General features: G+C 46.0%; 2 protein-coding genes across 7 annotated transcripts in view; one reads left to right on the forward strand and one right to left on the reverse strand.

The window, feature by feature from the left end:
• Positions 1-11: 11 nt before the first annotated feature.
• On the reverse strand, positions 12-4,631 carry BLOC1S1 (biogenesis of lysosomal organelles complex 1 subunit 1). The gene is made up of 4 exons (XM_052000214.1): positions 4,487-4,631; positions 3,237-3,309; positions 1,182-1,314; positions 12-294 (listed from the first exon to the last, which is right to left on the reverse strand). The coding sequence occupies exons 1-4, from the start codon at positions 4,545-4,547 to the stop codon at positions 184-186; spliced, it is 378 nt and encodes a 125-aa protein (XP_051856174.1). The 5' UTR covers positions 4,548-4,631; the 3' UTR covers positions 12-183.
• A 7,663-nt stretch (positions 4,632-12,294) lies between these two features.
• ITGA7 (integrin subunit alpha 7) overlaps positions 12,295-24,672 on the forward strand; it is a 36,109-nt gene continuing 23,731 nt past the window's right edge. Inside the window, exons 1-10 of one of the 6 annotated variants that reach the window (XM_051963344.1) lie at positions 12,298-12,881; positions 17,465-17,592; positions 17,694-17,773; positions 19,915-20,170; positions 20,785-20,916; positions 21,223-21,342; positions 22,409-22,616; positions 22,947-23,140; positions 23,318-23,406; positions 23,543-23,670. In XM_051963344.1, the coding sequence (XP_051819304.1) occupies positions 12,697-12,881; positions 17,465-17,592; positions 17,694-17,773; positions 19,915-20,170; positions 20,785-20,916; positions 21,223-21,342; positions 22,409-22,616; positions 22,947-23,140; positions 23,318-23,406; positions 23,543-23,670 (1,520 nt within the window). In that variant the 5' untranslated portion in view covers positions 12,298-12,696. Of the gene's footprint in view, positions 12,882-17,464; positions 17,593-17,693; positions 17,774-19,914; positions 20,633-20,784; positions 20,917-21,222; positions 21,343-22,408; positions 22,617-22,946; positions 23,141-23,317; positions 23,407-23,542; positions 23,671-24,672 lie in introns of those variants that run through there. The other 5 variants (XM_051963341.1, XM_051963342.1, XM_051963339.1 and 2 more) reach the window with 5 other exon arrangements.

Raw genomic sequence — 24,672 nt, forward strand, 5'->3', positions numbered from 1 at the left:
CACACACTACATTTGACCAGATACTCTTGCTTTATTGAGGATCTTGCTGACCTCCTCTTTATTGAGGATCTTGCTGACCTCCTCTCCTTCCCCTAGTTAGCTGAAAATAAGTGATACAGAAGAGATCCCAGAACTCAGTGATTGAGCTGCTAATTGAGTAGATGCTGAGAAGCAAGGAAGAAGCTAGGAGGGGGCAGGCTGCAGCTGCCCCTTGTAGACATATTCCAGAGCTGTGGCAATTGTCCTCATGTCCAGTTCAATGCTCCGAGCCCAATTCTCTACATCCCCGATTTCCTGAAGAGGAGACAGAGAAAAAAGAGAGAGAAGAGTTAGGAAGTACAACAAAATCCTAGAATCTTCCCATCATCCCCCTTTTAAGAAAAGACTCCATTGCCCTCCCGCTTCTGACCAAACTGATGGCTCTTCTACTCTGCTCTGCATAACGAATAGCCTTTGTAACTTTGAAACCAGGGGTTCTTAAGCCTGTTTGTACCTTTGGAAAGCTGGTGAAATCTAGGGACCCTTCTCTAGAAAAGTGTTTCTAACTACACAAAGTAAAATACACAGAATCACAAAGGACACCAATTATATTAAAACTTTGCTGTTGTTAAGAATTAAAAATATTGTGTGACTCTCTCTTTCCCTAAAGGGGTTTTTCTTGGCAAAGATAATGTTGTGGTTTGTCATTTCCTTCTCTAGCTCATTTTACAGATAAATATATTAAACTATAGCTACCAAAATATCAAAATAAAGTTATTAAAAAAACCAAAGATGTTCACAGATCCCAGGTTAAAAATCTGGGCTCTAAATTAAACTAAGTAAGCTCCAAAGCTTACTTAGTTTCATTTTTAGATACTGAGTGAGGAGACTTAGCTACTTGCTAATCATTATATAATTAGCTGAGTGATTTTGCCTTTATTTACCTGTTTCAGTTTTATCATTTATAAAATGAGCCAACAACCACCCTGCCTGTGTCACACAGTGATGTGAAAGCACTTTGAAAAGTTAAAAGCTCCAGACAAATGTAATGTCTTGCTACTTAGCCAGCCCAGAGGGCTCTGGTTTGGCTTCTTCTAGCTCCCCACCCCCATTCCTGAAGCCTGAAAGTCCCCCTCGGGACCAGTGAGAAATGTAACAGAAGGGACCACAAAAGGAGTGGGGAGAAGCCTGCTAGGACCTACCTTGAGTGCCTGGTTGAAGTTTTCCACCATCCCAATCCACTGGCCTGTCTGCTTGGCAAACTGTGCAGCCTGGACCTGAAGAGTTTTTACCTCATGGTCCAGCTTCCTCTGATTGACATAAGCCTGGGCCACACTGGAGGATGATGGGATAAAAGGGGAAGGGGTCAGAAGGGGACTCTTTAGCCCAGCCCAGCCTAATTTCCTCAAGTAGGGAAGAAAGGTGAAGATAGAACTAAAGAGAGAAATTTTTGTACTTTTGGATGGTCAATTAATACCATACAAATAAGATGTAAACATACACAAAGGAAAAATAAAAAAAGAGCTCTTTTCTCCCTAGCATGTTCCAATTTGATGCTGGCTTTCAACAGCATACCTCACCCATTTCCTCTCTATCTTGGTGAGTTTTTGTGCAACTGGGAAGTTATGGTATGGGGGAAGGGTGGGTTAATTGAGGGTAGGAAGAGGGAGTGGGGTGGGGGGATGCTGGGAAAATTTAGCAGTAAGAAAACATCTGGCAGTGATTGGGAGCCCTGGGGATCAGAGAAAGAAGCTGAGTTGGGCCTGATGGAGATGGAAAGCCCAACCCCTCCCTGAATTGGGGGTGGGATGGGGGAGCACCCCCCACCCCAGGAACGCTAGGTCAAGAGGAGGCACCCTGAGGGACTCATTTCCTCCTCCCCCTTTCCCCATCCTGTATGTGAGGACACACAGTTTTTCTCTTCCCCTGTGAAGCACCCATCCCAAAAGAGGAGATGTGCAGAGAGGCAGGGAATCTGTCTCCTGCTGGGCTAACTTGGGCTGCTGCTTCTCTCTACCCCAGGGTAGTAAGGACTGCAGACCGCACATCGAGTTCCCACTTCCCCACTGCCAGCACCCTTCTGGGCCTCCAAGGGTGGAATCTGCGGGGGCTGAAGGAGTCAGGGGATCAGGGAGGATGGGAGAGTGGGCAGGACACCTGACCAGGGCTAGGACAGACTGCGTCTTTGTTCTCTCTTCCGGGGAGTGAGAGGGGCTGTGGGCAGCCACACAAAACCCTTTCAAATCCAGCTCTAGTTAAACTGCCCTGTGCATAGGGAAGTGGGGCAGCTGCCTCCCTCCCCACCCGTGGTGAGGGGGGGATGGCAGAGGGGGGAAAGCTAGTTGAGCCTTACAATCTATGGGTACTAGCAGCCCAGAAGGCGCCAATGTAGGAGGAAAAAAAAATTGGGGCAGACAGCTCCTGTTCTTTGGGAGACAGCTGAGCCACAGCTGGGGTGGGGGAGGCTGGAGGAGCAGAAAGACAGGTCAAGAAGCAAGGAGTGCTCCCCCTCACTTCCTTCCAAAGCAGGGCCTCCAGATTAACGATTCAAACTGGAAGAAACTTCTGATACCCCCCCCATTCTCAATCTGTTTCAACCTCTCAAACTAAGTACCACTTACTTGTCTTTTTCCCCAGAGGCCTTCCCATCCCCCAATCAATGCTCTCTCCACTTAAGGGAAATGAGCTAATTTGAGCTAAGTGACCCCAGAGCACAAACGGCTGACATTTGGGTGACTCAGGCCTCACAACCACATCCAAGCTGTTCTAAGCCCCTGCCTTAGGGTAGAAGAGATCACAATATTCTCTTCTCTACCCAGGGAGAGAATCCTGGCTTTCTGCTTTAGTCAAAAAGGGCTGAAAGTCAGGCCCTGCTCCACGCCAGCCAGGACTCTGTGTGCCACCCTTTGCCCCCTCTCCACCCCTGCTTCCAACTGGCCATCTTTGAGGAGCATGGAGAGTTAAGGCCCTGGGAGAGAGAAAGGAAAGCAGCAGCCTGGCTCCGGGCCACCCCCTGGCACAGGCCTGCTATGTGCTCAGCTGTGCCTGTCATGCTCGCAGCCCGCCAAAAGGTTGGGGAGGGGGAGTTGTGGTAAGGAGAAAGATGTTGCCTTCCCACTGAAAAGACAGCTGGGCAGGGGAAGGGGAAACAGAAGGTAGGCCGAAGAGACGGGGGCAATCTGGTCCTCAGACTTCATAATGAGGTCTTGGCTTGGGAAGAAGAGGCAAATGAGAGGGGGCCCAGATGAGGAGCATACCCAACATTGAGGTGGTCCACCAAGGCTTCTGTCAGGCAGGTGGCTGCCGCGATGGCTTCTCGCCTTCTTTTCTCTGGGAATTGGGAGATCAGAGATTTAGACTTGGGATTCCTCACCCGTCCAATTCTCTCCATTATGATGATTATTTTGGATGAGGGAGTCGAGGCACGGAGATGTAGTATGTGATTTCTGGAAGGGCACCCCGCCAGGAAGTGGCAGAGATGTGCGGCTCTCAAACATGGCCCCCAATATTCCAAACCCAAGGTTCTTGCCACAAAGGAAGAGTTTTGGGAGAGGACATTTTGGTTAGGGTAGGTTTAGGGTCCCCTCCTAATTCAAGTAATGGTGATGACAACGACCACCCGCGACGACTCTCATTTACGTGGTGTTTTAAGATATGAAAATAAATTTACATGTTATCTTACTAGATTCTCAAAACTACCCGGGGACATTACCCGAGGTTTCATGAGCATAGCAAGTTCTGCGTGAGGAACTGCTTTTTACCAAAGAGGATGTGAGATTTAGTCTGAGTAATACAACAATAGATAACGTTTATATTGAATTTGTTATGTGCCAGGCCCTGAGCTGGGCCTTTATCTTTATTAGCTCATTTGGTCCTCCCGATAACCCTGGGAGGCGGGTGCTATCACTAGGCTCGATAGCAAATTAAGCAGGTTAAGTGGCTTGCTCAGGGTCACACTGCTCCCAAATGTCTGCGGCTAAATTTGAACTCAGCTTTTCCTGACTAGCCCCCGTAGCCTAGTCCGTGGCTGCCCCCGGCTTCGAGAGGGGTCTAGACTGAGCAACTAGAGAGTGACGTGCCCAGGGAAGGAGCGGACTTGAACCAGATCTTTCTGCCTCCAAATCCTTCGCTCTATCTACCACGCTGCATTTACTTAGCGCCCGGCACAGCGCCAAGAGCAGGGGATTCAATTACAACCGAGCTCCTTCAGTTTCCCAGGGGTCGGGGAATCCTGGGCATGGTCTCGAGGAGCGATTTCCTCCCCCGCAGTTCCCGCGCCCCTCTCCCAAGCCCCTCCCACCCCGGGGGCGCCTTCGCCCAGGGCCAATGGGAGGCGCTCTCCTCCACCAAGGGCGGGGCCAGGTTGGGAGGCGGGAGTAGGGGAGGACGTCGCCAAGGGGACTGGAGCGGGGGCTGCGAGCCCCGAGCGTCCAGCCTACCCGGGGGCTCAGTGGCCTAGCCGCAGGCCTTCGGAGAGAGCGGCGCGTGGGCCGGGCCTCGGGCTCACCCTGCAGCTCCTTGCGCTCGTTCTGCTTCGCTTGGTGCTCCTTTAGCAGGCGGGACAGCATGGCCAGGCCGGGGTCGGGGCTGGCCGAGCTCTCTCCAGCTTCGGCGGCGATGGCCTCGGCCTCTGCGGCATCCGCGTCACGTGCTCTAACGTCACGCGGAGGCTCTGGGCCCGCCCCCCTTCTGGAAGGGCGGGGTTGGGTTATTGGGGTGGAGAGAAAGAGGCGGGGCGAGGGACTGCGGAGTGTGGAGGTGACTGGGGAGCGAGACTTCCCAGAGTAACTTTAGTGGTCCCTTTCTACTTAACTAGACATCTCCAGTGGAATGCCCAGGGCTTCCCCATCATATCTCAGCTAATGTCCCCCCTTCTGCAAGAAGCCTTTGCGGTCCTCCTTAATGTGCCTTGCCTCTGAGATGGTCTCCAGCTTATCCTGTCTGCAGCTTGTGTGTTTGCATGTCATCTCCTCCATGAGACCGCACTCCCGGAGAGCCCAGTCTGTTTTCTCCCTTTCTTTCCCTAGGGATTGGTGCATGCAGAGTAGGCACTTAATACATGCACATTGATGGAAAACTTGGCTTTCTGTCCTTAAAACATGGAACTCCTCCACCTTCTACTGTCTAGCCAAAACGACCTTCTACATCGCTGTTGTGAAACCTCCGGGCTCTGTGCTCTCTGTCCCAAATCCTGGACTGCGTTCTCCCATTGACATTGCTTCTTAGAACCTTTGGTTAAGAAATCAAGTCAAGAAAGTTAAGAAATCAAAATAATCTGGGAAGGCGCTGACATTAAAGAGAACCTCCAAGGCTTCTTGCAGAAAGTGGGACGTTAGCTGAGACTTGAAGGAAGCCAGGAAGCCGAGAGGGATGGATAAGGAGAGTTAGAAACCCAGGCTGAAAGGAGACGCACAGAAAAGTGGGGAACTGGAATGTCCTGTGCTAGGAATATGGAGGAAGCCGGTGTCACTAGTTCAAAGAGATTGAAGAGAGGGGAAGTGTGAGAAGACTGGGAAGATAAAAATGGATCGGGTTAGGAATGATTTTAAAAGTCAAACAGGATTTTACATTTGATCCTAAAGGTAATAGGGAGTCATTAGAGTTTCCTTCAAAGCTCAACTCTGCTTTTTCCCCTTAAAAAATACTGTGTATATATTTTGTGTATGCATCTATGTATGTGTGTGTGTATGTATGTATATATATATATATATATTCCACTTTCTGCAAGAAGCCTTGGAGGTCCTCCTTAATGTCCGTGTCTTCCCAGATTATTTCTAATTTATTCTGTCCATAGCTTGTTTGTATATAGTCATTTGTTTGTCATCTCCCATTAGACTGTAAACTCCTTGAGGGCTCCTTTTATCTTATACACACATATATTTTGAACAACTAAAAGAACACTGGGCCTGGAGTCAGGAAAACCTGCATTTGAATTTGAACTCAATCACTAGCTATGAAAAAGTCATTTAACCTCTGCCTGCCTCAGTTTCCTTATCTCTAAAAAAGGGATAATAATAACACAACCCCCCAGGTTGTTGTGAGGATCAAATGAGGAAATAATTGTAAAGTATTTAGCACAGTGGCAGGCACATGGTAAGTGATATGTAATAATAATTATAATTGTTTCTTAGATAGAATTAATTCCAATGTACACAGGAATTATTTCCTTATATCCCTAGCTTGACACACAGCAGGGACTTAATAAGTATTGATTGATTAATTCTCAGTGGCATGAATAAAGGCTTGGATGACAAGCTCATTAAATTTGCAGATGATACCTGGAGGGAGAACTAAGACATTGGGTAACAGGATTCAAAAATGTTTTGACAAGCTGTATCATTTGACTGAAACGAATAAAAATTTTCAATAGAGATAAATGAAAAGCTAATTCCACAAGTATAGGATGGTGAAAGACATGACTAGAGAGCAATTTATATAAAAAAAATGGAAGCCTTAATGGACTGCATTCTCATTTTGAGTCAGCAGTATGACCAGGTCACATCTAAAATACTGAGCTCAGTTCTAGATGCCACAATTTAAGAAGGATATTGATAAGCTGGAAATAGTACAGAAGAGAGGAACCAGAATGAAAGGCCTTCCTTCCATGTTATGTGAGGCTGGATTGAAGGAACTGGGAATTGTCATCCTAGATTAGAAAATGACTGAGGAAAAATGCAAGAGGAACAAAAAGGATTTTCAAGGATTTTGAAGGGCTTTTATGAGAAAGAGCAATTAGATCTTTTCTGTTTGGCTCCAGCTAGAGAGGCAGAAACAGTGGGTCAAAGTTTTAAAGAGGGACAACTTTAGGCTTGCTGTCCCCCATTACTGGAATGCAAAACTCCTCATTTCTATCTCCTGACTTCCCTGGCTTTCTTCTTGTTCCAGTCAAAATTCTTACCTTCTACAGGAAGCCTTTTCCAATCCCTCTTAATTCTAGTGCCTTAACTGTGCTGATTACTTCCAATTTATCCAGGATGGAGCTTTTTTGCATCTTGTTTGCCTAATGTTTCCTCCATTAGACTGAGAATTCTGAGAGTAGGGTCTGGTATTTTGTCTTTTTTTTTTTTTTTTTTTCAATATTCCCAGTGCTTAATACAGAGTCTTGGCACATATTAGGTACTTAATAAATGTCTATTAATTGACTAACTTCCCTTCCTGCAAATCTCTGAAGGTTTAGTTTTTCTTCGAGTCTGAGGCTCCTGAAACCATTGAGGTTATTAGACTATCCATGATAACCCCTCTTTCTGGGGCATTTGGGGGATTAGATGTGCCCTGGTCTCATTGAAATTCTTTCCCAACCCTTTCCTTCCCTTCTTAGCTGCTGGCATTTTCCCAGATTGATTCCTGGCTTTGCACTCTCCCTCTGTGTTCTACAAACAACCTCATAATGTTAGGAACTTTTCCCTTTCTTGCTCTACTTCCTTTTAATTCATCTTCTTGCTCTCAGATAACACAAACAGTTAATTAACTGACCTCTTGATTATCTAGAGGTGGTCTGCTAATCTGATAAACTATGTGTAGGAACTAAAGTTCTGGACTTCCCCTCCTCCCCCTACTAGATAGATTGGTGCTCAGGGAATGCAAACTCATTTCAGTCTTAGCAGAAGCAAAATATAAGTAACTGATGCCAAAAAGATGGTGTGTCTCTAAACTAAAGAGAGATTTTTTTTTTTTGCACTGTCCTCTATTTATTTCATTATTAGCTATAGTGGATAACACATGTTACTGCTTTCCTCTCCCCAGCATAGATTTTTTGAAAATTGACTCTATTATACATACAGAACAAAGGAGAAATGAACTAATTGCAATAGATAGATAGGTTAGATTTGGGGAGAAAGGGGGAGAAGAGAGAGAGAAAGAGAGAGACAAAGATACACACACAGAGATACACACACACACACACACACAGAGACAGACAGACAGACAGAGAAACAGAGACAAAGATATACACACACAGACAGAGAGGCAGAGAGAGAGAGAGAGAGAGAGAGAGAGAGAGAGAGAAAGGGAGGCATTATGCAATATTGAAAGATATTTTTACAAACTATATTTTAATTTTTGTTATATTTTGTCTTTTTTATGACCTTAATTTCCAAGGATCTCCTTCCTTTTTGCCAATAGATCCATCCTTTATAACAAAAATTATAAAAGAACAGAAAGCAATAGCTCTTAAAAGTTATGAGAAGACAACTATTATGTCTTCTGTTCTCTAGGCTAAACACCTCTACTCTCTTCAGTTTATTTGAATAGTATGAATAGAATATAGATTGGAGTTGAATTCCTTTAACATCTTGGTCACCCTATGGCTTATTCATATCCTTCTTAGGATATAAATGGCTTTCCCCCCATTTTACACATGAAGAAAACGCAAAATCACAGAGTGAATGAAGTAAGGTGCCAGAGACAGGATTTGAAAATCCAGTTGTTCTGACTCTGAGATCCAAGGCATTTTGACTAGCCTAAACTGACTTGTCTACGTGGAAAAGTTGGGTTAAAAATGTAAGGCATTATATCACATAAGTGTCAGCTGAAATGATAAAGTACTAATGTGTTTTTGTGTGTTAAAGCTGTGGACTTTCCCATCCTAGAGGGCTGTGACCACAGGAAAAGCTTCCCCAGACTGAGATGCTTAAGGAGTCTGGGGGAGGGCAGCTGTGAAGTTTTGTGTTTCTGCCACTCATGACTTTACCCCTTAACTTGTTGGACAGCAGCCACAGGGAGATCCTGGCAGAAGAATAGCATTTGGGAAAAGCATCAGCCTGACTCTGATTCTAGTGAGGGAATGATCAATAGAAGTGGGAAGTGTGAGAGCATCACAGAGATGACTATTTTACTGCAGCCTTACTCAGCCTTCCCCCCTCCACTCTCAGCCCTTCCCCCAAGCTCTCATCTACAATGAGCCAGCAAAATGCTGGGTAGGATGGGTAGTGCCAGGTGCTCCACTAACAAGGGTGAGAGTGGGGATGGGAGGAGGACTGGAGAGAGGGAGGCAGAGGGTAGGGGGAAGGGACTAATATTTTCACATGGGTTGCTGTGCTTTTAGAGGACGGGGTCTAGTGGCACATGGCAGGGAGAAATGCCAGGCTCATTTTTTATTTTAACCTCCTTCTCCCTACTTGGCAAGATTTTGTCAGTTTCACAACTGGATGAGCAAATTGCTGTGAGTCTGAGAACCATATCAGCTCTATTTTTCATTCTCATACACAGTCTCTCTTCTGGCTGAGAGAAAGGTGGAGAAGGTGGGGGTACTTTTGGTCTCCATGTTCTCCCCCAGGTCATCTTACATAGTAATTATGCCTTTCTCTTAAGTCTTGATTTTCCATTTTGTCTAAATTTCTACAGCTGTAGCCAAAGCCCAATTTCTTTTGTTCAGTCCTTGGATGAGATGGAGATAAGCCTGTTATCACTTTTGGTAAAATTATATTTCTAGCCTATTATTAATCATTTTCACCCCTCCTCATTCCACCTCTCCCCAACCTTTCTGTTTTAAAAGATAAATGAATGGTCCTGACTCTTCTTTTCTTTTTTTCCCTACCTCTCCTCAAATGTGAATTCCAAACTGGATTTTTTAGCTCCACTTGGAGCCAGGTGGAAAGTCGTTTTGCTTGTAAGGATGGGGAGATCAGGAAGGCATGAAGTATTGGGAACGAAGGCAGAGTAGAGAATCAGAGAGAAGGATCTTACAAACTGGGAGGCCAAAGTGTAGGGAGATAGCCTAGTATTTGCCAGAGACAATTGTATGGAATAGGCTAGTTAAGTTCAAAATGAGGACCAGAACTGAAAAAGAAGTGAAACTTGAGATTTAACCTCTCTTGAAGTAAGAAGTGGCCTTCTAAGCTTTCTCTTCAAAGTTTAAAGACTTTTTCAATTCTCCAGTCACCATAGTGGTCAAATTGACTCTCCACTGGTCACCTTTACTCTCTATCATCCCCAGTCTTGGCTTGGGCCTTACTTTTGATTAGGAGTCAAAGGGAGAGGAATTTCAATTCTGGGAAAGTACATGAGGTGAGAATGGATTTTATATGTTGAAGACTTTGTAGGAAGAGATGGCCTTTAGAGCAGACACCAAGATTGTCTCACAGGTGATATAGAGGGAAAACTTAATTTAAGATGCTTTGAGGCAGAATGAGATTATCTGGAAGAGAATAATAGGGAGTCCAAAAATTTTAAAAGGGATATAAAGGCTGAAATGACAGGAGGTAGATTCCCATTTGCCTTCTTTCCCTTTCCCTCTTTTAGAAGGCCAAAGTCTCTGTATGGAACTAGTTGGATCAGCACTAGCTTATTGTTTTTACAAAGTCCCATGCTCTTTGCTTAACCATAAGAAATTTGATGGCACCTTATGGGTAAATCGTTTGTCCAAATGAACTCCTACTGTTTCCAGCTTCCCTTTAATTCTCTTTTTTCCTTTTACTGCTCCTCCACTGATTCCCCTCAGCCCATGTTCAAGGGCCCTTGCTTCCCTTCAGAGGCACAGATTTGTGGGTCTAATTTTATACCCGGCTTGATCCAATGCCATTGTTTTGCCCCCTCCTCCCATTCTCTCCTCCACCCCTTGCTTTTCCCTCCTCTGACTGTCTGAAGAATATTTATAGTCAGGCTAATTCTGGGAGGCTTCTCACTTCTCTCTGTCTTTGTCCTACTGTTCTGGATGAGGTGATTTCCCAAAATATTTGGACTTGGGAAGTCAGGAGAAGATTCTTGGCATCTGCTTGAACCCTGAGATTTGGTGAAACCAGCAGGGTGGAGTGCGGATGAGAGCAAATAGAAGCATGAAGGTGCTGATCAGGGGAGTGGCTGGTGCTGCAGGAAAGATTGGAAAGTGGTTGCATGCTCTAGGAGCTAGAGGTCTGGCTTAAGATTCAGGAGACCTGGAAATTTCTCCTTAGGGCAATTAATTTATTCTCTTCGTTTCAAGGATGAAGAAGTTAAAAATCTCTGGAGAACATCCAGAAAATCCAAAGGAGACACCAAAGGGGGTTGTAATTAGAGTTAGAGAAGATACAGAATAGGGTCGAACCTGAGGAAAAGAGGTAAAGATAGACAAGAAAATGGAAGGAAGTCTTAGAATGAGAGACAAAGAGATGGATTATGAAAATGAAGAAAACACAAGAAAGATCACAGCAGTCACAAAGGAAGAGAAAGAGGAGATATAGAAACGACCAGAAAGATGAAATAAAGGGAAAAAAAATAGCTTGACACAAGGAAACACATCAGATGAGAGAGGGAATCCCAAAAGACGAGAGGGAAACTTTGGGGCCTTCTAAATGGTTTCTATCTCTTATTCTGGCTCTGCTGCTTAGCTAGAGTTATAAATAGCAGGGAAGTTGGAAAATGTTCCCTGCTCTCTCTTCCCCACCCCTTTTCTTCTCCTGGCTTTTTTCAGGAGTGTGTGCCTGGGCCTTTGTCCCAATAGTGTGAAAGTGTATGAAAGGAAAGACATGCTGGTCCCCTTAGGAATCCTTAGTCAGCCCCACCTAAGAGTCTGCCTGGAGTTAACCTAACCCCCTCCACCTTTCCTCTCTCTGCCCTTGAATCCAAATGGATAGAGTCAGACATTGAAGAGGGGATAAAGAATGAAGGGCACAACCCCAGTCTTCCCCTTTCTATGCTCATTCTCTCCACACTCTTAGCATCCTGTAAAAAAAAAAAACAACAAAAAACCCAAAAACTTCCTTCTTTCACCCAGTGACTTTTTCCTCCTTCTATCTGCTCAGCTTTTCTCCCCTTCTTTCTCCACATTTCCTTTTCCTTCCTAATTATTTTTCTTCTCTCTTTCAGCCAGCCCATGTCCTTATCTCTTAATTTCCCTTTTTCTTCTCCAACTCCCTGGCAACCTAGAAGGCAGAAATTATAGCCAATACAGCCATTGCCCCAGGTTGGGTTCGTGTTGGGTAGGGGTAGTATACGTGAGGAGGAGGGAGAGAGGGCACTAGTTTCTAGGGAATCCTTTACAAGCCTAGGAATTAGCCCAAATCCTGTTCAGGGTATAGAGACTCCTCATCTTGTCTTATTCAGTGTTCATCGAGGTTCCTCATCCTGTCTCACTCCGTGTTCAGGCTCCTCTTACTCCGTGTCTATCATCTTTATGGTTTTTCTGAGAGTTTAACTTTGATTCTCTTCTCTCCTCCTCTTCTCCAACCCCCTTCCTTTCATTCTTTTTTCCTCTCTGTTTCTCTCTCCCCCTCTTCTCCCCCCCAATTGCTTAGCCCACTCTCGGCGCGCCGCCTCCAGCCCAGGCCGGCAGCCACGGCTCAGCTCTTACCCAGGGGAGGACAGCTAGAAGACCCGGGACGCCGAAGATTTGTGTGGGGGTGGGATGGGGTGGGGTGGGGAAGGCGCGGCTGAGTCTTGAGGAGGAATGAAGAGAGTACCCCCTGACCCTGAGTCCTTACCGGCTTCTTCCACCTGCTAGGACTGAAGGAGGAGCCAGGGGAGGGGCCAGGGGCGGTGCCCCGGGGTATAGCACAGGAGTGGGAGCGGGAGCCTGAGCTCAGCAGGTCATCAACAGTCCGGGCTGGGGACTGAGAGCTGTAGTAGAAGGAGCCGGTGTCCGAAGGAATGAGGGATAGAATGTGAGAAGAGTATTTGAGCATAGGAGGGTGCGATCAGACAGAGCTCTGAAGATCGGAAGAGAATTCAGGGGTGATCCGGGAAACCCGAGGGGAGAGCGCCGATCTGGATCCTTGAAAAGGGGGCTGGCGGTCCACATTTCCCATGGCTGGAGCTCGCCCGTCGCTGTGCTGCCTCTGGGGCTCCCTGTTCTTGGGGTGGCTGCTTTCCGGGGCGGGTGCCTTCAACTTAGATGTGATGAGTGCTCTGCGCAAGGAGGGTGAGCCTGGCAGCCTGTTTGGCTTCTCTGTGGCCCTGCATCAGCAGCTTCGGCCCCGTCCCCAGAGCTGGTGAGTCGCTCACTTCTACTGGTCCTAGGTTGTACCCAGCCCTAAACCCATCTTTATCCCCCTACTTTTATCTCCCCCATCTGCTCTTGATCTTCCTCTCAAATCTTAGCTCTTGCATTCTAAGTCGAGCCCCACCCTCCTTTCCCTTATCCCTAAAATACCCAACTTCTACCTTATCTCTGGACTGGGAATCTGGAATCAGTCTTCCTATGACGTGCTAATTAGCCCCGGGAATTGGTATCCAATCTGCCTCTCTCAGCCCTGAGATTGGGTGTTATTCTGGTAGCAACGTTAATAGCATTAAGACGTGCTATTTGGGTTGACTCAGTTACTGAGAGTACCCAGTCCCAACCGAAAAGGTTCCATAGAGGGAGGAGACATACCATTCTTGGGCTGTTTCAGAGGAGGGGGAAGGGGCTGAGACTACAGTGAAAAGCTTGGAGGTTAGACACCAGAAATAACTTCCCAGCTGCCAGAGTGTCGTGAGATGGGTTGTCTAGAGGGGAGCAAGATAAATGTAGTCTCCTTTCCAAGAGGTTTTTATTTTTAATTTAAATTAAAAAAATGAGATAGAGACCTGGCACCTCTGTTGGCTAGGGTAGGGCTGGCAGAGCAATGGAATGGGCTTTGGAAGCTATGATTCACTGTTCTGGCTGGGGGTGGGCAATGGGCCAGGCAAACAGGGTCTCAAAAGAAGGACCTATAAAAAAAGGATCCAAGTAATTTGAGCCTCAGCTTCCCTTTAGACCCCAGGAAGGATGCTATGTTGCTGTTCCTCCCTCCTCTCACTCCAGACTCTTAGCATCATAGGGTCTTATCTGTGGGAAGATTGGGGGTGGGAAAAGGCTTAGTTTGGGATCCCTTAGGACCAATTAGAGGGCCTTCATTGGGTGCAGGGTGGATTCCTGTGTAATTTGTGTGTATTATGGACATTTCTTTAGTTACTTGTGTGAGTGGGGGTTGTTTCATGAGGGATAAAAATAAGAAAGGAAAAAAATCTACCTGCTTCAGGATCCTCCCTCCTTTGTCTTTCCTAATGCTTGTTATCCTGATTATCCTAGGGGTGGGGTCTTAGATTACCCCAACTCACCACTCCAGGGGCTCCCCCAAGTCATATTGAGTCCATTATTAGGCTCAGTGCCAGCCTTCTGGGACCTCCTCTCTCATGTCAATCAATCTCTCTGGAAAGGGCTGAGGCAATAATACCAGAAGGTTCTGCCCTCTCATCCCCACCCCCTTTTTTCTTCTTAGAGAGAGGGCTGACTACTATTTTTGTTTTTGCCTGTTACCTGAAAGGTTATGGAACCAGGAGTCCCTAAAACTTTTGTTAAGGTATGTATGGCTATTCTTTTTTGGAGTCCCTCACAGTTTCCCCTATGGAGCCCTCTGTCTGCCAGATTCCCAAGTCTTCTAGCCTAAGAAGCCTTTTTAGGACACGATGAGCACTGTTATTTCTAGGGAAATTCTAAGTTATTTTTACCAACGTAATTCCCCCCAGTCCCACACCAGCTTTCCTAGCCCCTTCCCCTCTTGCCATTTTAAGGACTGATTTAGAAGGTAAAGCTTCATGCTTTTTCTTTCTTAAGGTGTGGAATATTTGGTGAATGAGCAGACACTGCCAGGGTCATCATTGCTTTTCTTCTGATTAAGCTGCAGGACCCCTTCTCATTATAGAATGACAGAGAAATCTTTTCAGGAGACATCTATTTTTGGTGGCAAAAAAACCACATCAGAAATTCTTTCTGCTGTAGTTTCAGCATTGCTGTTCTTTTCTGCGCACCACAATTATTCTCACAGGAGAGACCTCATAGAGGAAAGTCCCCCAGACAGAGAGAATTCTAAAATTGAAACAACCTATGGAGAAAATCCCACAGAGAAGCTGCCCAGACCCTTAGGTTGAGAGAGATCCAGCAAAGGAACACTCCCAGATTGATGGAACCTTGGGAGACAGCAGAGATTTCAAGGAAGAAACATCTTATACTAAGAAAACCCATAGAGGAGACCCCATAGAGGAGGGTATCCTAGATTGAAAGAACCTCTGGACTGAGAGGAGACCCCCAAGAAGGAAGTCCTCACCAGCCTGAGAGATCTCAAGTGTCTCTTCCAGCAGAATCCACAGAGGAAGTTCTGTCAATTCAGGCCCCTCTGTGCTAGTGTCCTGGACAAGTGGAGGGTGACATGGATGAGTGTCCCTAAGTTCATGCCACCCATGATCTTCCTGTCCCTTCCAAATTGCTAAGAATATTTCTTTCTTTTTTTTCTCCTGGCCATGGTTGCCACTGCAGCTACTATCCAATCCAGAGGCTGGAGGGAGTCAGGGATTGGGCAATTTGTGAGTTAGAAGCTGAGAAGAGCTCAGAAATCCTCAATCAAGATTGGGGTGAGGGATGGAGGGTTGCCAAGAAGGTGAGAGAATGTTGAGGCTCAAGTTTGCATGTATCTATGCCTGTGTCCTTGAAAGAATTACTTCATTACTCAGACCCCTCCCTTTCCCCCCATTCTCCCATGGAGCTGGGCCCATCTGTACATTTAGTTTTTCTGTCCCTAGAGGAGCCTAAGGGACAGATTTTTTTCAGCTCCCTCCACATAACCCTGGCCTTGTGCAAATCCAGGCTTTAGTTCCTGCAACAGAACTCAGCATGCAGGCTCCCAGGTGTTTGCTGTGCATATTTGTACACTATCCTGAGGCTGTTGAGTCCTTAATCTATATTGACTTGACCACATGTTTGTTCCCATCTATCCATCCATTCCACAGACATTTACTGAGCACTTACAGTGTATGAAGGTAATTAAAAATTGAACCTTATATTTAAAGTATTTCATAAGTCATAAAACACTATTTAAATGCTAATTGTCATTATCATTATGTCAGTGTTCTAAAAGCTGGGGAGGCTTTCATGTTCATATTTACTGGAGTACATTTGTACCCACTGACAATGAGCCACATTGTCTTTCAGATTATTCCTAGGTCTCTCTTGGGGGTACCAGCTTTTCTTGATACTCAGTTCCTTTAAAAAATTTATTGCCCTCTCCAGGGGTCTTAAAGGTTGAAAGGTTGACTGTTCCTGAATTATCTAGCTCTTCCTCCTGCTCCCCTAAAGTGACAATTTCTTCACTGTGGCAGCTCACCATTGCCACAGGTCTTGCTCCTGAAAAGAGGGAGTGAGTAGGTGGGAAATGATTGCTGTTGGTATGAGAGGTTTAGCAAGAAGTCAGAAGATCCTGAGAGGGTCTAACATCGAAACCTCCCTTTACTTCCTTGTTATGCGCCTTGGAAGGTTTATGTGACCAAATGGGCCACATGTTTATTCTTCCCTCTCAATCTCCCCCTAGCTCCCAAGCTCACCCTCATACTCCCAGTTTTGGCCTCTTTGCTACTTTGCCCCAGGGGGCTCAGTCATCCTCCATTCCCAGCATAACTCACCCTTGGGGCCAGAGCCTTGGCTGTGACTATGGAAAATTGTGACGCCAAAAAAATTGTAGCTGGGAAAGCAGGAGTGGTGGTGGTGGTGGAGAGTTTGAGGGTAGAAGGAGGGAGGGGAAATGTGGAGATGAGGAAAGGGGACAGAGAAAGAATGGTGGAAGGGGATAAGGAAAAATGGGGAGATTATAGAGGGATGTGGAGAACAGTATTAGAATGGGGGAAGGTGGAAGCAGAACAGGGGAAGGAGAGAAGGGAAGGGGCTTGAAGAGGTTCTGAAGGCTGGAGAATTCTGCCTTTTTCTTCAGCCTAACTCTAAACCTGATAAACTCTAAACTCTAAACTGGTAAAATTTCGGGCAATTGGGGATGGTGGTGATTGTTTTAATGATCAACAGAGAGCTGAGCAGGACAGACTGAATCTCCTGCAATGGGACATCCGGACTGCCTCCAAATGCCAGCTGTGGTCACCTGTTGCCTTCACCCCCAGCATTCTTGGCATCTGGCAGGGAACAAATTAGGTCAGAGAGAGGGGGCAAACTTGGCAAAGGGACTCTCGGCTGTGGAGAGGCTAGGACATATAGGAACAGGTGCTGGAAGTGGGCGCTTCTTTCAAACTGACAATACCGAGTAAGAGGGAACACACGTTCTGTACCCTCTGAGTGGAGATATTTGTGAGTGAGGTTCCTTGCGGTAAGAGTTGGGTCAGGCTGTGTGGGGCTTCTTGCAGAGGCCTCTGATGTTTTCAGGCAATCTATGTATTAGAAGTGGTTAGGTAGTAAAGTGAAATCCAGCCTCATACGCTCGGAACCTGGGCCAACTTCTGCTCGCTTTTAATTCCTCACCTGTAAAGTGGCACGTACAACTCGTGATTGTGGCAAGGATTCAATGTCTGTGTAAAACATTTTGCGAAACTTATAGTGCTCAATAAATGATAGTTGTTGTTATTTCATAAAAGGAAACTAAGGCACAAGGTGTCTTTTCTGAGGTCACACACACAGGAATGTCTGAAGAGGAATTTAAATCTAGATACAGTGCTTAGCTGTGCTTAATGTCGGGTCTGGACATTTATTCCATAGAGAGATGTAGAGAGGATAAATAAGTCTTGGAAGAGACTGAGACTCTTCTAATTCCCTTCTTCCTTTTCCTCCCCCATTTTGCAGGCTTTTGGCAGGTGCCCCTCAAGCAGTAGCCCTTCCAGGCCAGGCCGCTAACCGCACTGGAGGCCTTTATGCCTGCCCTCTGACCCCTGATGAGAATGATTGCTATCGAGTGAACATTGATCAAGGAGGTTTGAGGCGGGAGGGCACCTGGGTTGGAGGGAGAAGGGAGGAGAGTGGGAATGTTAAACCTGGTTTCTCTCCCCCTCACTCTCTGCTGTCCTGTCTCCAGCGGAAGTACAGAAGGAGAGCAAAGAGAACCAATGGCTGGGAGTCAGTCTCAGGAGCCAGGGCCCTGGGGGCAAAATTGTGGTGAGTGTGCTCTGTGTGAGTTGACTGTTCATTCATTCTTCAAGGATTCTTTGAACTTAACATTGTGTTGAGTTACTTCTTATTAACTTTCTTGGTCCTTAAGAAATTTATAATCTAGATGGTGGGACATTTATTAAGTCTTTAGTATAAGAATTCTCCTAGCTGCTGAGGATACAAAGACAAATGCACATAACCCTTTTCCTTCAGGATCTTAACAAGAGATGAAACAGAAGAAACACTGGAATATTTTGCTATTTTGCTAATCAAAGCTAAGGGTTACCATTTATATTGGGAGCTTTGCAGCAACCCTCTGAGGGAGGTGCTGAGACTAAGTGATGAGCCTAAGATAAGAAGTTAATCACATAGTATCTAAGGCAATATTTGAACTTTCTTTCCAGCACTCTATTAACTATATCACTAAACCTAGTTTTTTTCCCCAAGAAAATGTGATTGGATGTGGGCATTTCCTCCACTGTTCCACTATGGACATTTTAAACACTTGTTGTTTGTGTATTGTGAAGGTGGGGAAAAAAATTCTAACCTCCTGGTCCACTTTCTCATGGTGAGCCTTTCCAAACTTAGCTAGACTGGTGTTCTGTTGACAGCCAGCCTACCCTGAGGACTGTATTGTGAATCCTTCCAGCCTGGGGGATCTGGCAGAAACTTTCATCTGCTGATGGCATCCAAGGATCCTATCTATGCCAGGGAGAAGCACTGAAGTTGAGTTTAAGTGGAGGAGGGGTGTGAAAAGTTAATGAACAATATCAAATTTATGTTATGGTATCAGATCATTTGTTAACAAGTATTTATTGATCACCTAGTATATGCAAGGTACCATCCTGGATCCTGGGGTTTCCAGGGGATGCTGTCTTCAAGGGTCCTACTTTGTTTTCTAGCAAACAGTGCTAACACTACCGGGTAGGATATAATTAATGGACAAGTCATGGCAGTAAATTGCTAGAGAGAGACAAGAGAGGGCAGGCTGGATTTGTCCCCTAGAAGTTTTCATGAAGGAGAAGGACCAGTATGATTTATATAAGTAGAAAAGAGGGGGTAGGGATGATATAGAGGCAGGTCTCCCTGTGTTCACTCATTGATTCTCTCCCCTATACAGTACATCCTCCAGGTTGCTACAATGACTTCCTAAAGGACAAATCTGACTATGTCATTCTTGCTCAAAAAACTTTAGTACTCCTTTATTGCCTTTGGAATAAAGTACAAACTCTTGACATTGCTTTTTAAAAAAATCTGGTTCTGGCCTATTTCAGGTTGATTACATAGAACCATTTCCAATTCATTTTATGCTAATTGTTCTTTCTTTGTACAAGACATTTCTCCCCTCCATACCTTTGTATAGACTATTTGTCTTTCCATGCCTGGAATCTCACCTCTGACTTTATCTTGGAACCCTTATCTCCTTTCAAAGCTTAGTCCAAATTCTCCCTCCTTTTTTCCTAATCCACCTCCACCCCTAATCATTGAATGTTTATTTTGTAAGTATAAATGTGTTTACTTATCCATAAACATGTGGTATTATCTCAATAAGATGTAAGCTTTCTGGGGCAGCTAGTTGGTATAGTGAATAGAGCACCAGTCCCTGAATTCAGGAGGAACTAAGTTCAAATCTGGCCTCAGACACTTAACACTTCCTAGCTGTGTGACCCTGGACAAGTCACCTAACCCCAATTGCCTCAGCAAAAAAGTTTAAAAAAAAGATGTAAGCATCCTAAAGGCAGATCTCACTTAGACATTTGTGTCTCCAGAACCCTGCCCAGTACGTTGGCAAACACTTTAAATGTTTACTGATCATTTGCACTAGATAATTTCTGATGTTCCTTCCAGCTCTGAATCTATATCTTTTGTATGATCATTGGCAGCATGAACAAATGTGGTTATTGAAAAATCTACAGCCCCATGTGTGTGTACCTAGCCAGTTGATAATGTGGCTTTAATTGTGCATGTGGGTACTCGGGCCAGCCTGAACTTGTAAGCCTGTGAGTGGGGGCAGCCATGCATGATGGTTGGCTCTGTGTCACAAGGCCTGTGGCCATTTTTGGTTAGCACTTTGGTGTGTCGGCAGGTCCTGTCTGTCCCCAGGCACCTTTGGCAGCCTCGAACCCCTGACTCTCCATATCTTGCAGACTTGTGCCCATTTGTACGAGGCAAGGCAGCGGGTGGCCCAGACCCTGGAAACCCGGGACGTGATTGGTCGATGCTTTGTGCTCAGCGAGGACCTGACAATTCGTGACGAGCTGGATGGAGGGGAGTGGAAATTTTGCGAGGGGCGTCCCCAGGGCCACGACCAGTTTGGGTTTTGTCAGCAGGGAACCTCAGCCGCTTTCTCCCCTGACAATCATTACCTCCTCTTTGGAGCACCCGGCACTTACAACTGGAAGGGTGAGTCTCTCCTTATGGAGGGGAGAGAGGTGGGCCCATGCTGTCCCCAAATTCCCTCCTCTAATTATTTCTCCTACTCTTGGAATCTTGGAATGTCCCCCCCCCCCCCCCCACTTCCCCCACTGCTCTAGAGAAAGAGCCAAGGGCCAGTCGGTGGCCAGACAGCCCAGCATGTACACAACCATGTGTCCTGGTGGCCCGGGCCATGTGTGTGTGCATATGGACCCTACTAGGCCGGCACACACATGCACGTGTGATGTGCCCTCTTCCGGCCAGAGAGACCCAGACCTAGAAGCACACACATGAATAAATGTCCCAGCATGAGTTCCTGAATGCATGATAGGGGCACTTATGGTCAGACACATGCACATACCAGCCTCCGAAATGCATGAACACTCCAGCCCATGCTCTCACATCCCAGCCCACATCGCTGCACGCTGCTGCTGCCTGAGCTGCCACCTGGTGAGTGCAATGCTGAGCGGAGGGGTTTCAAGAGGCTTGGGCTGAGGGGAGGGTGACGGTGGGCTGGGTGGACTGAGGGGAGCTGTTTGGGCTGCTCAGGGTTCAGACTGAGTGGCTCTTTCCCCTGGCTCTAAATGGGAATGTTGTTACAGGCACTGCCCGGGTGGAACTCTGTGCCCAGGGCTCCATGGACCTGGCCCACTTGGACGACGGGCCCTACGAGGCGGGGGGAGAAAAGGAGCAGGACCCCCGCCTCATCCCTGTCCCTGCCAACAGCTACTTTGGTATGGGGCTCCCCAGCCCAGGGCTGCTCTAACCCTTTGCTTTCCTTTCTCTTCCTCCCCTCCACACTTCCCTCCTCTCTCTCTCTGTTGTGGTCTCTCTCTTCTGTCTTTTCCCATCCTTGATTTTTTTATTTCTCTTTCTGTTACTCCTTTTCTCTCATTTTTTATCTTTCTTTACCTCGCCTCTCTCTCTTGTTCTCTCTATCTCTCCATCCCTCATTCCCATATCGGTCTCCTTTCCTCCTCCTCTGGATGTTTCCTCTCCTTCTCTTCCTGGTGTTTTCCCCCTCACTCCTCCTCCCGCAGGGTTACTCTTTATGACCAACATTGATAGCTCAGATCCTGACCAGCTGGTGTATAAAACCCTGGAACCCGCTGACCGGCTCACGGGATCAGCTGGAGACTTGGCCCTCAATAGCTACTTAGGTTTGTAAGCCCCCTCACCCCATCCATCAACAGAAGGTCTGTTGAGGCCTTCACCCATAGGATTCCCTCTTACTCCTGGGTAACATGGGTGACCTCCTGGGTGACTTTCTCCCCATTTACCAAGATGATGTCAACTTTGGGTTTTGAGACAGAAATGAAGCTGATGGTTGGGTAGTGGGAGCAGCTGGAGAAGACAAGGCTCAGGAGGGAAGGGAGGGAGATGGAGACTCAGTATTCTGTAGATGTGTCTAAGAAGGGTGAGCCATCATTCCCTGTCCCTGTTACCAATAGAGCAGGGAAAGCTTTGTCATCTCTGGTGGTGGTTGGGGAACTCTCTGTTAATCTGAGAGACTCTCAAACATAGGGAGTCTTAAAGGTCACAGGAAAGTTCCCTGATCCTTTGGGAAGGGGGCAGAGGGAGAAAGGACAAAATTATTTAGTTGAATCACCCTGGATTTTGGTAAATTATTCTTCCTATTTTATCCCCATCCCTCCTCCAGAGGAAAGGGAATAATGCTTGGGAACTGTGGGACTAGAGGGAGATCTTGTTTACCTAATGGACTTTCACTCTCTGGAGGACTTCCTGCTCAGGAGGATAGAAGGAAGAGTTGTGGGAGGAGTATCAGCAAAGATACTGCGTCATATTCAGGATTGTATGAATTCGGGGCGCTGTATAGAATGAAGAGAGAAGCTCTTCTTTCCCTATCCATTCACAAATTGGCATGGAACTGACTCCTCTGCCCCTCATCCTGTTTATTTTTTCTATTGCCTACTCCAGCCTTCCTTTGGAATCTAGGCTTTTTGGAACCCTCAGGTTATCCCCACTCCCTTCACTATGGTGTCCCCCTCCCCAGGATGCAGCTGAAGGCAGCCCGGAGTTCCAGTTCTTCTTTTTAGAGTTAGGGGATATTATCTGTGGCTGTACCATAGCAATTGGAGGAGGGAGGGGAGAACAGAAGCCAAGGAGTAGCAGATGGGCCCTGCTCTCTTGAAAAGTGTGTGGAGTTAGGGGTAGTGGAGGTGCTTATTTGTCAGCTTTTCTCCTGCTTCTGATCCCTACCCCCAGGCTTTTCCATTGACTCGGGGAAAGGCCTGATGAGGGCAGATGAGCTGAGCTTTGTGGCAGGGGCCCCAAGGGCCAACCACACAGGTGCAGTAGTGATTCTTCGAAGGGACAGCGCCAGCCGTCTGGTGCCTGAGGCTGTACTACCTGGGGATCGTTTGACATCTGGCTTTGGCTATTCTCTAGCTGTGGCTGATCTCAACAACGATGGGTAAGAAGGGACATCTTGAGGCATTAGGCTTGTAAGAAGAACTGCCAGAATTAGCCCGAAGAGCTTCCAGTGTTATTTGCCCACAACTAGCACTAGGAAAGTAGGTGCTGGGGTTTTAGTTAGCTGGTAATGTTTAAGGGCAGGGAGAATTTAAGGACCTAGTTGGGAAGGATTTCCAGCACAGGCCCCCCACCCTGACTGCCCTTCTCTCATTTTTGATTATTATTGAGTGGTGGTAGGTAATTTCATTGTTCCCCACTCTCACTTAGACTGGGGAAGATTCTGGGCAAGGTTTTCCAAACTTACCTTCTCTTCTCTTTCCGTTCCCAGCTGGGCAGATTTGGTGGTGGGTGCTCCCTATTTCTTCGAGCGCCAGGAAGAGCTGGGGGGAGCTGTATATGTGTATGTGAATCAGGCAGGGCGTTGGACAGAGGTTTCTCCCCTTCGGCTCTTTGGATCTCCTGGTTCTATGTTTGGTGTCAGTGTGGTCACCTTGGGGGACATCAACCAAGATGGCTTTCCAGGTAAGGCCATGAGTGAGCAGAGAATGACATAGTCATATAAAGAGACCAGAAGGATGGAGGATGGGATGGGAGGGGTGGGGGTCAAGGGATGAGAGAGACAAAAGTTGAGTCAGAGAAGGTGGGAGGCCTGACCTGTTTTTTCTGCCTGAGTCTCACATCCCTGCTTATTCCTCTCAGATATAGCTGTAGGTGCCCCCTTTGATGGACAAGGAAAGGTCTTCATCTATCATGGGAGCAGCCTGGGGGTTGTCCCCAAACCTGCTCAGGTAAAGATGGGGGGCAGAGGAATGAAGATCAGGTATCAGAGGGGGAGGCAAGAATGCATGGGGAGCTGAAAAGGGGTGGGGGGATTTGGAAAAATGGGAGACTGAGGCAAGTGTGGTATATATCTTTGGTTCCTAGGTGCTGGAAGGTGAGGCTGTGGGCATAGAGAGCTTTGGTTATTCACTGTCCGGAGGCCTGGATGTAGATGGGAATGCTTATCCTGACTTGTTGGTTGGGTCTCTGGCCGACACTATTGCACTCTTTAGGTAAGGTCTGACTATATCTTTGATCCCTGGCATCTCACCATCTCTCCCACCCACTCCCAGTCTCTCTTATTTTAATTACCTTTTCAATTGTCAATAATTAATTTTTCTTCTTTCTACTACTTCCCTGCACTGGGGAAAGAAAAAGAAAAAGGAAATTCTTGTAATTAGTAAGCACAGCTAAACAAAATAGATACCTATTTTGGCATTGTCTGTTGCTGCTTTGTCAAGAAATTGGTAGCGTGGTTCATAGTAGAATGGTACCATTACATGGTAGCATGGAATCACTATTAATTATTATGTTGACTAGAATTCTTAGGTCTTTCAGAATTATAGTTTTTTTTTTGGTGTGTGTGTGTGTGTGTGTGTGTGTGTGTGTGTGTGTGTGAGGCAATGGAGTTAAGTGATTTGCCCAGGGTCACATAGCTAGTAAGTGTTAAGTATTTGAGGTCCCATTTGAACTCAAATCCTCCTGACTTCAGGACCAATACTTTGTGCCATCTAGCTGCCCCATAATTATAGATTTTTATAATATTGACAGTACAATATACATTGTTTTGGTTTTTCCCACTTTACATCTGTCCATAGAAATTGATGCAAAAAAATTATTTTTATTTATTCCTTTAAATATTTCCAATTGCATGTAAAAATATTTAACATCCATTTAAAATTTTTTTGAAATTCAAATTTTCTTCCTCCTACCTGTCCTTACCCTCATGAGAAGGCAAGCAATCTGATATAGATTATGTGAAGTTATGCAAAACTTATTTCCTTATTAGCTACGTTGCAAAAGAAAATAGATAAAAATAAAAATGAGAAGAATAAAGAAAGTTAAAAAAGTATACTTCAATCTGCATTCAGAGTTTGTCAGTTCTCTGATTAGAGCAGTTTTCATCATGGATCCTTTGAAATTGTCTTCATGAAAGTAGATAAATCATTCACAATTGATCATCCTTACAAAACTGTTGTTACTGCTTAGAATATTCTCCTGCTTCTATTTACTTT

The sequence above is a fragment of the Antechinus flavipes genome, chromosome 5, assembly GCF_016432865.1.
Source record: "Antechinus flavipes isolate AdamAnt ecotype Samford, QLD, Australia chromosome 5, AdamAnt_v2, whole genome shotgun sequence".
In the NCBI taxonomy this organism is placed as follows: Eukaryota; Metazoa; Chordata; class Mammalia; order Dasyuromorphia; family Dasyuridae; genus Antechinus; species Antechinus flavipes.